The following is a 15,235-nucleotide window of genomic DNA, read 5'->3' on the forward strand; positions in this document are numbered from 1 at the left end:
TTCATTGGACAATATTGTTTACTATACGCAAATGATATAGCACGTGTTACTATCCCAGGGGTTAAATATGAGCAAGGCCTTATTTAAAATAACGAATATTAGATAATGTTAGATAACAAGAAGAAAATTAATTCAATTTTTTTTGCAACGAGCAACATATATTTACACAGTAGATGTAAAGTTACATTGCTCAGGGGGTTGTTTGTACAATCGAATTTAATTGTCGAAATTTGTCCAAAAATCGTGCGTTGATGTTAATATCAGAAATGTTTTACGACGTTGAATTTAATTAAATAAAACATTTGTTTAATAATTGTTTTTTGAAACATATATCTCATTCAAAATAAAATAATTAATTTAAGTGATTTAATCTAGCTATAAGATGAGCCACATATTCGGCACAATTGAAGTCAGAGCTCAGATCTGCTAAACCGTTACACATTATACGGCATGGCATGGTCCCGCAGATGTGGTAGTGTTATTTATTACAAATAAAACTTTCGTAATTTTATAATTTTGTTATTCAATTTCCCAATGGTAAAAAGAAACATAGCATAGCTCCTGTGGGTAATTAAAGGTAAAATTCAGGAATGAACTGCTTATTATGCATAATCATGCTTAAATTTGGAGGGAAAAAATGCCCTATTAGACAACGTCAAACGAGTAAATTAACTTAATATTCATTGTTTCCCAAACATGTAGCCTAAAGTAAAGATTAATAAAATCAAACTTTGAATAGGTCATTTTGTAGTTATTCTCTTTACCTAGAAAACATGATTTCGCTTATCATAAAAAATTACAATATACCCAGTTGAATTTAACACAAAAAACCCAAATAAACAATGGGCTTCCTGTTGACTTTTTTCTTCTTTAAATTACAGTTCTTTCTCAGGTAGATTCAATTTTTGATAAAATTGAATAACTATTTGAAATAGACATTGAACTAAAATATTGAAAATAAAATGGTTAAATAAATTTTTAGGAGGATAATACATCTTAATCAATGCATGCGAATTAAATTAAATTCAATGTCAAAACAAAACTATATAAAATATAAGTAAACAAATAAGGAAAAGGAAAGACATGCATATAACCTTTAACTAATCACGGTGTCCTAAAAGAAAGAATACATTATGAAGGTAAACGTAAGTGAAATAACGAATACGCAGTTTGGTACCATTTAATTACATGAATTGATGGGTTATCTATATTTACAATACAGTAGGCCTATACAATACAATCTAGAGGAAAGACATCATAAAGCAACTGAAAAAATACGTAAAAGTATGTTCTTAATATTCATTATGTAAATACAAAATACTATATTAAAATGAATAGGTCTGTGGTTTTCTTTTTTGAGTTTAATTTTTTCATTCATTTAGCACTACAGGTAAAAAAAATCAAGATCAAATAAGTTAAAACTGCCTCAATATAAGTTTATTTTTACAACATGTTTCGGGAATAGTCCATCATCAGGTGAAGAGAATTTTAACGGATAATATAATAAGTCGCAAAATTTTAAAAAAATAAAAAATCAGGTAAAAAATATATATATATATAAATATTAAAACGTAAGTAGAACAATCGAAAGGAAAATACAAAAAGCAATGTGCAAAAGAACATACTTTTTTGTCATTACTAAAAACACAATCAATAGCCACCAGCAGTGGCAACAAAACAAAAAAAGTTCTGAAATTGTAACATTATTCGAATAACACAAATTATGAAAGAGGTTGATAATTAATTATTTAAACATACTGTAATAGCAAAAGAACAGACTTTGATCACAATTGGAAAAACAAGAAAAGTTTCCCCTTTTCCATTTTAATATTTGAAAAGTTATTAATAGTAGGCCTACCTTATATAGTTACACTGTAAAAATACATTCTAGGGACGGCCAAAAGAATAGGCAAAAACATACACCAGTGAATATACAAACAAAATAAGCAAAACTAATAATATAAAATGTAATACTTTTTCAATACAAGCACAGTTTTACAATTAAATATATTATTTTTAATATCTAGTTTAATAGTATCAATGAATGTTCTTACATTTTACTTTATCTCCAGACATACAACTTAGAATAACTCAATTCTGTCCTCGATAGACAAAAACTTAAGTTTAATACTTTTACAGAATAAAGAACGTAAAATACACTTTAATTAAGATTTAAACTATTTAATATGAAATATTCAAGTGAATTTTACCACATTTATTATTGACAACTATCAGCATATCAAATTTCAGACTTTTAGCTGGGAATCTTAACACTCGGCCAATTAATTTGTAGTTTGCCTTAACTTTAATCCTGAACGTTGGTCCAAGTAGTGTGCGTGCAATATGAAACCTGTTTAAGTCACATTATGAGTGAACGGCGGTTAAGAAAACTAGTGAAACCATTAACAAACACCGTTTAAAGGGTTAGAAAACAAAAAGAACACAACGATCGATTATTGAATAGTAACACGCCTACTTAAGTATCAACGTGTATTGCTCATGCGCGGGCGTAGCTCCGCCTCCTTTGTTATGAATATCAAACTTTCGCTGACGACGGACGACCGCGGGTATAAAACGTTCGCAATTGCCTGATAAGTTTACTCGCATTTGATGCGTTAGCGAAGAATCTTTAACTGTATTTTCTAAATATAAATAAACCATCATGGAAAATTATCCGATGATGTACACGGATTTTTCGCATTCTTATTCGTTTTCTCCGTATCCGAAACGAAGACAGGACCACGATCTAGGAAAGAGACGACGACGAAAGAGTAAATGCCCCAACCAACAACATGATCAACGCCAGGCTGCCAATATGAGGGAGAGGAAGAGGATGCAGTCGATAAATGATGCCTTTGAAGGGCTTAGAGAGCACATACCAACCTTACCGTACGAAAAACGTCTTTCAAAAGTGGACACGTTAAGACTAGCTATTGGGTATATTGGATTTCTTTCAGAGTTACTGGACAACGATCAGAATTCGAACGAATCCATCCAAGATTTAAGAACAGAAAAACCGAAAAAGATTATTATTTGTCACAGGGGTATGTACAACTTTATTTATCTATATTTTAAATGTGTATTCGTTGTATTTATGTAACAATTAAAGTAAAGTGATTGATGCCTGGATCAATTGATGCAATGTATAATATGAACGAAACTTTAGTTCATATTATTGCATCAAATTAGCATATCCAATAAGTGTAGTGCCATTTTTTCAATAATTGCTTTAAGTGTTAGTGTTCCGAACTTAATTTTTGGCTTAAACTTAGCTTGGCTTTTAAAATTTGAGTTGCTCAGGTGATTTCATTAAAAGAAAGTAATATTCTATCATAATATTGTCCAAATATTTTCTTCTAAAAGTTTACCCGAATATGGTTTTTTTTTTAAATCGCCATCAATTATTGTAAATAATATTTAATATAACTTTTTAATTTTATTCTTCATCTAATCTGATTTTACGAAAAGAAGCAAGTAATATTCTATTTTATTGTCCAAATATTTCCCTCCAAAAGTTTACCCCAATTGTTTTTAAATATCACCATCAAATTATTATAAATAATTGTCATGCACAACAATTTGTATATCTAACAGTGGATTTGACTTATTTATTTTTGAATTTAATGGAAAATTGTTTAAAATACATACAAAGTCATAACATTATTTGCATTCCAGTACAGCTTAGGAGCTTTTTTCCATATGAACAATTCTAATATTGCGTTAAATCCTAAAGCAATACATTAAAAAAACCAGTATGCCTTAAATATAAACCTATATGAATAATTAAAATAATAAGCTAGTGCACGTGTTACCTATGCATTATTCTAAGATATTTATTTCATTAATATCTTAATCATCATTAATTAATCGCTACCTATTAATAATATATGAACATTTGTAGTATAAAATTGTATTATTAATATTGTGAGTTGCACACACTACTTGTTGACATTGCAAAGTATTGATTGCCACGGTCGAATGAAACCATAACAATGAGCTATTATAGATTGCCGTTAATTTTTGTTAACGAATTATTTTCTTTCGTTTGTCTAGGTTCGCCAACTCCAACAGAAATGGAATACGGAATGCCACCCCTCGCTGGTCACTCACTCTCCTGGTGCAATGAAAAAAAGGTGTTTAGCTGCAAATCGAATAACACAATGACGGCTAAAGTTTGGACACCGGAGGATCCAAGAGGAGGTGGACATTACTGTCATCTTAAGAGTCCGGATATTCCACGAGAGACTATTCTACCAGAAGACTCGCTTTTAGAAGGTCATACAATATTACTATAGAAATGTCACTGACGAAAATTATGTTTACGCGAATGCCGTCTCTAACGGAAATTGCGCATTATAAACTCTAGTACTAATAGACTATACTAGTGCCAATAGACTGTACTTCGGACCAATAGCTGTCAGTTCTTACAAGATAATATTTTTATCCAATATTTGTTCTATCCATATGGTGCAATACTGTTAATATTACGCCAACTATCATGGTTCATATTTATTATTCGTATTATTTATTTAATTTATGCATTCCATTCAATTTAATATGCTTTAGTGACATAATGACTAAACACAGTTTTCAAATCTAGATGTTTTAATTTTAAATATTAAAAATATAACATTGTTGTTTGCATTCAAAGGGTGCCTTATATAGTTGTAAATAAAATATAATATATTTTCTATAAATTTACGATACAAATTTTTGTTTAAGATAGTGTTAGCTTAATGGATTTAAGAGCCATGAACAAGGTTGTGGGTTGGGTAACTGTCATATGCGATATACACTGTCATGGTGGGTAGGGGGTACGTACTCTATGACGTGACGTCATGCTTCATGCATATTCAATAGGTATAAATAATGAATAATTCATGATGTTTCAATCGCCTGACTAAACAAATTATAGGACAATATTGTAAAGGGGATTCGAGATCAGGTCTATTACTCTGATATTGCAGTAATTTCTTCTTCAAACCAATGTGGTACGACCCCGTTTTCAACTCTTCCTCCAAACATATGTACCATGACGTCACCACAATATGTTTTATAGACTTTCAGATATCCCACCTATGAGGAACGTACTAATATAATGTGTACATTGTTTGATCCATATTGTTTTGCTGACTTTTACGTTTATTATTTTTAGAGAACAATATCGAACTCCTGTATTTAAGAAATCAGGGTATTCGAGGGCCAAGGACAATCATTGCAATTTGTAGATTTTTTTAGATATATTATTGTTTCTTCATTATGAGATTTACTTTTGTTTTAAATTATATTTTCAAAAAAAATATTTCTGGTATTAATAATGATACCAGAACATTTAAAACTGCTCAAAACATTCCAATTTTAATTTACTGTATATAATTACAATTTTTAAAAGCTATATTGTGAAGTAATGTCCGTACGATGTCATTACGTCATCCTAAAATGGCGTAATATCCACACGATGTCATTACGTCATCATATAATCACACAATAACATTTTTTTATATAAAGAGTTAAGATAATTTAAATACAATAAAAATAAAATTGAAATGAAATATTAAATGAATATCTTTGTTTTTATGTTATTGTACTAGTTCAATTCATCCGAAGCACAGATCTCACAACAATCTTTTTTTTCTCTCCCTTTTGTGGTGATCTCACAACAATCTTTATAATTTAGCCGTGTCGCGGTATTATTGTATTTTCAAAAGTGTCCGTATTTGATATTAACATCAGACTAATAATCCCCTGACTATACTACACTATACTAACACTACTACTAAGGTAATCTATTGCATTGCTGCTACAGTATCACACATGGGATGGAAATTTCTGTCAGAAGACTCGATACTGCAGATGTGAATTTGTTTATTCTCGCTACAGATATGATACCGCCTATGTATCTGGTATACATTGACTCACTCGGAACAACTGTTTCTTTATCCGGTATTTATTTCATTGTATTAATGGTATTATGTTATTAATATAGACTTTAAACACAGCGTGAATATCATTTGCATTTTATTTCGTTTTATAGCTATATACACATGCAAACTACAGGTGAAAAAGAATCGATCAATTTTATAGTCATATTTCGCGTGAATATTAATTTAACCAAAGAACTGGGAGACATGTTCTAGCATAAAATTACAGAAAAAAACACAACTATGAAACGAAAAAACTCAAGTGAGTTCTAAATATAGCATCACTTAAATATGGGATTGGATGGTAGGTTCGTTATGCATACTTACTTAAATTTAACTGACACCCTCAACTATACCGTATATCAATTAAGTCTCGGCTTAATAATAATAATTAGTTTAAGACATTACCATATCACGGATTTCGTTAATAACCGTCTAATATTTTAAAGACATTTTGGATTTGCTTCTCTCTCACTCGATTCAACGAGATATTATTTTAAATAGATTATATGGCCCAGATGACGACCAACGACAAAGTACGTTACCTTTCAATTAGTTTAGATATTTGTATGTAGGCCTATGCCTTTTAAAAAAGATTCTATAAGGTCCATGCGACCAACGACAATATACGTTACCTTATAATTATTTTAGATTTTTGTATGTAGGCCTATGCCTTTTAAAAAAGATTCTATAAGGTCCATGCGACCAACGACAATATACGTTACCTTATAATTATTTTAGATTTTTGTATGTAGGCCTATGCCTTTTAAAAAAGATTCTATAAGGTCCATGCGACCAACGACAATATACGTTACCTTATAATTATTTTAGATTTTTGTATGTAGGCCTATGCCTTTTAAAAAAGATTCTATAAGGTCCATGCGACCAACGACAATATACGTTACCTTATAATTAGTTTAGATTTTTGTATGTAGGCATATGCCTTTTTAAAAAGATTCTATAAGGACCAGGCTACCAACGATAATAAACCTACGTCCAGAGTCGTCGAAAATCGAAAGCTCCCTATTAATAACCATTATTTATAATATATTGTCCTGAAATAATGATGATTCTTGGATATAGACCTATCTGCTATTTTTTTGTAAAGATTAATTGAAAAAAAAAAGAAATTAAAAACAAAAAACAATATCTACCCGTCAGCTGTGTCGTTTCCATGACTTTTATTACGGGTATAAAATCTTTCCTATTTTTAATTTAATATTCAATCTATCGTATACGTTTGTTTTGCATACTCGTAAAATACACCACAATAAACATTGTAAGGCGTTATTTGAATTGTGTACGTGTTTGGTTGTTAAAAAATACCCAGCTTTGTCCACTTTCATTGCGTTTCAATTATCTTTGGCCTATGATGATTCTTTTCTTACTTGGCGATAGAAGACATATTTTACATGCTGACGAGACTGATGTAGTGGACCAAGAAGAGGATGAAACGGTGTTTACGAGAATAGGCCTATATACATTGCCACTATACCAAATAAAGCATACCGGTGGTATACAGATAACCTCTCATTTAGGACGCCTATTCAGGGATCACTCCCATTAACAGGAGTTCTATTGTACCAATTAGTAGTGAAAAAGTGGACACAACGATTATGCCTCCGCCGCCTCGTTGGGAATTTTAGTACTACTAGCCTCTCGCTCGCCTTAAATCCTACAAATAAAGCGTCTCTCCTACGTTCAAAGATGCTCATTAATTAAAGTGTGTTAATTGACTTGTTTCTACGACGTAATGGCTGATTTCATTTTACAGTAATTTAACCAGCAGTAAATAATCAATTAGCTGGTGTAATATCAAGCAATCCTCAACTCGTTACTGGGGTAACCGTGACGTTTAAATATGAAACAGGTGTCTGCGTCAAGAAATTTTCCCGCGTAGTGTATAACCAAGGAACACGCAACAACAATGATATAAAAAACTATATAAAATATTGCAGAATTTGAATAACTGTTATCTTGTTTTATCGCTGTGTAGGAATTAATTCAATTGTTCTGGCACGAGGCATGGTGATAGTGAATACATAGATAATGGAGAACAAATAAAGGTCGTACGCTAGGTAGATCGGACAAGATAACAAGAATATTACCGCAATTATACACAGCCTCGCTCGTTAGAATAATACGGACTTATAATACAAATTACTAAAATGGTTTTAAAAACAATTAAGATAGATTAATTGTCTTTTAGGATACGTTCAGTTTAGGCTTAGTTATTTAGTTGGATTCATGGAAAAATTAATCGCTTTGCAAACTTTGGTCGGTCACCAACATACTCGGGTATAACTACGGTATGAAAGCGCCCTTAGTCTTTATAGCTTAGAGTATAATGTTTAATGCTTCTGCTTTTATATATTAATATACTGTGTACAATTTTATTTTAGAATTATCATCACTTATTCCCACGACGGAAGAAGGAGGAGCTTGGTTTCCACGGGACATACGCGCGCAAAAGTATTTTTACCAATCAAAAACTTTTGATCAAAATGTACGTGCGTTGCGTCGTTGCAGTGGAACCGCCTTGTTTTTGCGTTGCCGCATTTAAGCTTGGTTTCCCACTAGGAGGACGTAAGCAACGCACGCGAGTTGACCAATGACAAAGCGACAGTTATTATAATCCATTGCTTGTGATTGGTCAACTTAGCTTAAGTCTTTGCGTTGCTTCCTGTTAGGAACCATGCTTAAAGCTGGGTTCCTACTAGAATATGTTGAACGCCGTTCCGTTCACCTCTACAAATCACTTCGACAAGAAGGATTCAAAAGGAAATACGTTCGTATAACTAAGAACCAGCATGGAGGTATAAAAAAGATACCACCATGGAACCAGTAAGATCATCCAATAATTATTTACCTAACAGTATGTCTACTCAAATGAATGCTGTAGTTAAAAACGTGTACATTTTTGTTTGATAATTTGTTACACAATACGACATACACCTGTTATAAATCGATTACGTTTACATAATAGGCTTATTATGTCACAGAGGGCGTCGTTCAAACTTATGACGTGGTAAGTTCCTAATATTATGACGTAACTCCATAAGTCATGCAAAAACAATATTCAATAATTATACGACGTAATGTATTGTAATGTATAAGTAATGTTTTCCTGCTTTATTAATTTAACATAAAACAGCTACCGGTATTGATACAAATATGTAGACACAGGGACGATTTTATTTTTTTTTAATGAGGGGAAGGGGTAATTGGTGAGGGAGAAAAGTTATATGAATTCAACACCACCACTCCGCCACCTCCTCCTTTCCCACCCTTTGTATATCGGGACATGTTTGCGATTAACATGCCTCGACCCTATTTCCTCCTAAATTTATTTAAAGCAGAAAGAATGTTATCATTAATTTTACCCCGGATACGTCATCCTTCACTTCAAAATCCTGAATCTGCACTGGATTACACTATTTGCTATGTTTTGTTCTAGCTGGAAAACTCCAATAGCCATCAGCACATGCAGTGATATTAATATCTCACAGGTACCACCAGTAATGTATCATAAATATGATTGACAGTTTTTGTTCTCACCAAACATTCAAATAAAACTCAAGTGGTCGCATATCAGTAGTCTCAATGAGTGGTCCACAATTAAACCAAATGCACCAAAAATAGGTAACAATAACTAATCTAAAAGCACTTCAACAAACTTGAGCTATTACTGGCCTTTCAGACGGCTACTTAATATTTGAAGTAATAATATCCACAATACATATACTGATAACGCCTGAATATTGCACCGAGTGGTGACGTCAGTCAAACGCGCATTGGACACGCACGGAGAAGAATATATCAAAAAGTAGAGTTTGTTCAACAAAATGTGCGGTATAATTTGGATAATTATTATAGGTTTATAGATTGAGAAATAGATCGGAAATGTTGAATCAATTACCATTTGTTGACGAATTGCTTTTCATAGTTTAGTTCAGCTGTGTTTAATTAACAAAATAATCACAATCTTAATTAATTAATATTAGAAATTATTATATAAAAAACTACCAATGAACAAAGTATAATATCAAACGGTCAAATTACTTGAGGCCTGTCATCACAAAAGCCGCGCTGAGTCGCAACCCTCACTGTCGAGATACAAGCCTTGAAGTTCACAACTTGAAAAAAAGAAGGCATATCGATGACCAAGAAAGTCGAAAATCACGATTCAGTAACCGACGGATGATAAGTATAAAGACAGTGACGTCATAGGACCCACCGTCGGGAAAATTACTTGGGACACCCCTTATTTATGGGAAACTTTCCAAAGGGCAATATATATATTATTTAACACTACACGCCAAGCCAGGATATTTAGGGACACTCCTATTAAAGATGTTCCTCCAAAAACATGAAAAATAAAGGTTCGTAAAATCATACTTTGAATAGGCCATTTTCAGATAACTGCTGTAGGAAAACGAACAAAATAATGAGTTTACTTATAAAAAGACAAAATAATGGTTTACCAAAAAACCACCGACAGACAATTTCAGTTTTTTCAGATAAATACATTTATTTTTTATCTTATTTTTGGTCACAGTGAATAACTATTTGACATTACAATGGCATGTTCAACAACAAAAAATTGTTTAAAATCATTTTTCATGGGGACAATATTTCTTGAATTTAAGGGGGACACACAAAAATAGAAAAGTATATAGGCCTACTGTACTTCTTTATATTCTTTTTTCTAGTCATGCTTGTTCATTTTATTTTCTACTTGTTAATTTTGATTTCTTTAATGCTTTGTATTGTTATTGTATTTTAGTTATTTTCATTTTGTTTGGTTTAGGATCGATTGGTTTGTTTTTTGTTGGTGCAAAGTTAAGCGCATGTACAGTATATCATTCTTTTATTTGACGTAAAAACGTCATATTTACCAGATAGATTATATAGAAATTGATACCAATGATACCTTAACATTATGCTTGCTTTTATGTTAAATTAGTAACGGGATGTTATATGTGTGTCTAGTATGTACGATTCGGAAAAATGAGTTGTACATATTGCATTATTTTACACAAAGCGCGTTCACATTGTCCTTAACTCATCAGGACTATTAAACGCGTTGAGTTTGCGTTACACGTTGGTGATTGGAGCTGTAACTTTTAAAACCAATGTGAACAGCAATTGCGAAAAAAATGAGCGCATTGATTTAAAAAAAAATCGTTTAAAATGTTGATTTTAATTTAGTTTATATAAGTAGACTATATAATTATAATCGATAGAAAGTATTGACTATGCTATAGGCCTAGGCCTAAGTCACTTGATTATGAAAAAAACACACGTCATTGGACACGCGTTGGGACGACCTGATTCTGTACGAGTTTAACGCGCTGTACGAGTTCCACATCGATGGTTGGTTGTGCTGACATTTCGTCCTATTTTAGTTTATACAGCATTTGCTGGGGTCTGGTTGCGCATGACCTCAGTTTGTGCGCTGGTTAATTGATAGCAGTTTGGACATCAGTTTCCTATGTTCACAATGTATGCACTTAAATAAGTTTTACAAGATATAATGGTATAAATAGGGGCCTCCTATTTATTTTATTATCACAGATTTTCGACTGGGTACAATGTGAAAGTAACGAACTTGTTTTCCCTTTTCCCACATTCATGCTTTAGTAGGCCTAATAGGCGTGAATAATGACTTCTTAATAGGGACATTTAAATCAATTATTTTCTAGTTAATGTGATCTCCTTAAAGATGCAAAAGTAATTAAATACAGTTTAATCATCAATACATTCATTAGTTGTAATTATGAGAATTATCTCATGGTGGAACTCACTTCAAGTTTTAAGAGGTTTAGCTTCTAACACCTCGCTCGGCTTATAACCAACGCACGTGATGAGGAGACCCACGCGCGGGCTGTAGACAGAAATAGAAGATGATTAGAATATAAGCAATGGTTTAGCAAGATTATAGCCTAAACTTTCTGCTTGTCGCGTGCACCTGGAAGCATAACCAGGCCTAACGACGCCTAAACCATTCACCTGTCGTCTAGATGATGTGTGGTGGAAGCGCTAAAGAAGTCGGAGGACGGGTAGAACTTGGATAGTGACACTTGTCGCTAAACTGTTCATTGTTTTGAGAAAAGACAGGCATGTGGACGGAGTCCAGTAAGCGATGATTGTAAGCAATACTCAATTATCTCAACCAATGATATAAGCTAGGAACAAACAATAACTATGCTTAGAAAGCTTTGTTCAGAATCAGAAAGATTTCTATTCGTTTCTGATTGGTTAATATGCAAAACCGGCTGGGCGGACAGACTTATCCAATACTCTTTGTCTAGCAAATAAGGCCACCATTTTTCAACTTTAACTTATGAAATCACCTGCTGTTATTGCTAAATTAATTGCCAAGTCAACTGGTCGGAATTTTTTTTGGTGCTTCAACCTCGTTCAACGATAATAGGACCCTGATCTAACCCAACGCGCCTATTTTACTAACCACAGTGTATTTGAAATGGGCCATGTTCTTTCTACGTCATCAGTTGTTGTATAGAACACAAAGACCTGTGAGAGAGAGTGAATCAATTATCTTACAATCAGCAGATGTCTATAACAATTAGGCAAACAGAACCAGTATACTAAAAGCAACTTGAACGAGATGATCATCATCTTATAGAAGTTGACGAGTGTACACGACATGTGCTAAACTCCTTGAAAATAGCACCACAATGAGTTAATGTTAGCCTATCAGTAACTACATCTAACACTAACATATGTGTATACAGTACACAATCAAGAGTGCGTACAGTTGGCTATATGAACGGCGACAATAAAAGCGCTTTAATGACGTTGCTATAAAAACGACCATAAATCGTCACCGCCTCGTTTCAGTTGTATCTACGACTATAATATACATATTTAATGTATTTATAGTGAATTTATATACGTATGTACTAGGTTGCTAATTATTATGCTTAAAGGTGTATTTTCTGTATTGAAAAAAATTGTTTTTAGTAAAAAAAAAATCGTTTATTCTGAAAATAATCAGGATTTTTTTCCAAATCTTAATAATGAATTGTAGAAAACTGTTTATAATGTTATACATATAGTTATTAGTTACTTGTACCACATACAGGACCTAAAAATCCAAAACCGTTTACCCCGTTTCGTTTAAACACTCCGAAAACACTTTTTAACAACTTTTAAAATAGTTTTACAAAACTTTTTCCAAGTAAAGAAAGTTTTCGCGCATGCGCTTGTAATTAACCAATCAAGCATGACAATTCTTAACAATAAAGTAGAATGAAAGAGGGAGACATCTAGCTATGTAACATAGCAATGCACAGTGTCTTATGTTAATCGGTTGTCGGCGGGAAAAGTACCGTCTGTTTGACGTTGAATTTGTTCTATACCCAGCTGCGAAACAGGACGTGTGCCTAAAAATATAATTAATTATTTTAAGATATTATTAAAGCAAAATATTACAATAATCATTTATTGTTGTATTACAATTACAGGAATTAAAGTTGTAGGCAATCAATACCATGTATCTTAATCTTAGAAATTACTTAGAAATGTTGCTTATTGACAGAGGCTTAAATAAACATACAAGTAAAAGAAATTCATTTAAGATAATCTTATTTAAAAATGAAGTAAATTCGAAGTTCTTACGGTTAATTATGAATCTTTATTTCATACTATACCGGCACTTGTATTTTATTATTCATTAAAACGATGACTTACACGTAAGACCTCAATGATGCGCTCTTCTATTCGGCTCTAATTATTACAAATTAAGTTAAATGCAATTATCAATAATTTAATAGAATTAATCGAAAACTGCAGCATCATCAGAACATCAAAACACAACTGTAAAATATGCAAAAGAAAATGTTATCGCGAACACAAAGGGTTAGGCCGTATTGGTTGGTATAATCATGGAGTAAAGAAACTCCATGGTAGGCCTATAATATTAAATTATAGTTGCCCCTAATAGACAGTGTTTTTCTGAAATGAAAACATACGTTTGAAGTATATTTGAGATTGAGATATATTGTGAGATGTTGTACGGAGATTAACTGAATTCAGGTAATCTCCGTAGTTATTGTTTTGCATAGGCCTATTAATATTGACTGTTCACGAACACAAACGCAACCAACACACAGAGTAAATTTTTCATTAGAGTAGATATTTCACAATAATAACACTGATGGTTTTTAATGTCGCATATCATTGGAGAAAACCTTTAAGAAAACAAACATAGACTTAATTAATCGAGAAGAATGACCAATTATTGATTTTGTTGTACCTAAGGCGCGTTTGGGTTGTAAAATGGTAAGGATAGAAAAAGACCTTGAGGGTTACGTACCAGCTGATCGAGGCACGTCACATTGAATAGCGACCGGAAACAAGGTTGGATTTTAAATTTAGACACAAACCATACTGGTACTGGTACTGGTTTAAATAACCGTCTCACAGAGACATCTGGTAGCCATTGACTTAAAGTTGGCATTTGGATGTGTTACTTTTAAATGTACAGTACGAGAGCGACTACTACCAAATTGCACAGTCACAAAACAACTTATAAAACAGTTCATATATACAGTTAAAACATTGCTGGGAATTATAAATTTCTGTTGAAGCAGGCTCCAATGAAGTTGCATCTAGTAAGTTGACTTTGTTGTACAACTCTATCAAGTACTGATGGTATCTTCCGACCTCTTCGTTTATTTTGTGTTGTGTGAAAAGTAAGAATTTTTGTATGATCTTCATTTTCTTTTCTAATTACATGTCCGATCCAGTTGAATTGTTGCTTGTAGACATATTCTTCTAGCGGTTGACAGCCAGTAATTTTGTAGAGATCGTCATTATCAATTACGTAACACCAGTCTATATAGTTTTCATCTGTTTCTTCATCTGAGGATATGTCTACATTGTTTGGTGGGCAGACACTTTGAAGGCCATTCACTAGCATTCTTCTTAGGAAGGTTTTGTATGTTGTGCTAAGTTTGGACATTTCACTTAATTTCATGCAATGTGATGATTATATCACTCGGAGAAGTGACCAATTGGCACACGTGACTCTAGTACAATTTTACAAGACTATACTATCTTGAAACGGTACGCCACCTATATACCGGTATTAACCCACGTGGATGCGGATGTTTTGATTTTAATAGATCTAGTGTCATCGGTAGCTTACGAATAAGATAAAACGATATTGAAAAAGTAATTTACACTATACACAGTTTAGAGGCAAAGCGGATAAGTACCGCTTGGATAGAATCCCAAAGCCAACAGTATTCAAACTTAACACTGTGAGTTAGTTAATCTCTGACGAA

At 32.6% G+C, this 15,235-nt stretch overlaps 1 protein-coding gene across 1 annotated transcript; it reads left to right on the plus strand.

Moving 5' to 3' along the window:
* The first annotated feature begins 2,591 nt into the window (after positions 1-2,591).
* On the plus strand, positions 2,592-5,545 carry LOC144841065 (pancreas transcription factor 1 subunit alpha-like). Its single transcript, XM_078697241.1, has 2 exons — positions 2,592-3,044; positions 4,054-5,545. Exons 1-2 carry the CDS (start codon positions 2,663-2,665, stop codon positions 4,293-4,295), a joined length of 624 nt encoding a protein of 207 aa, XP_078553367.1. The 5' UTR covers positions 2,592-2,662; the 3' UTR covers positions 4,296-5,545.
* The last annotated feature ends 9,690 nt before the right edge of the window (positions 5,546-15,235 follow it).

The sequence above is a fragment of the Antedon bifida genome, chromosome 4 (assembly GCF_963402885.1).
Source record: "Antedon bifida chromosome 4, ecAntBifi1.1, whole genome shotgun sequence".
Classification (NCBI taxonomy): domain Eukaryota; kingdom Metazoa; phylum Echinodermata; class Crinoidea; order Comatulida; family Antedonidae; genus Antedon; species Antedon bifida.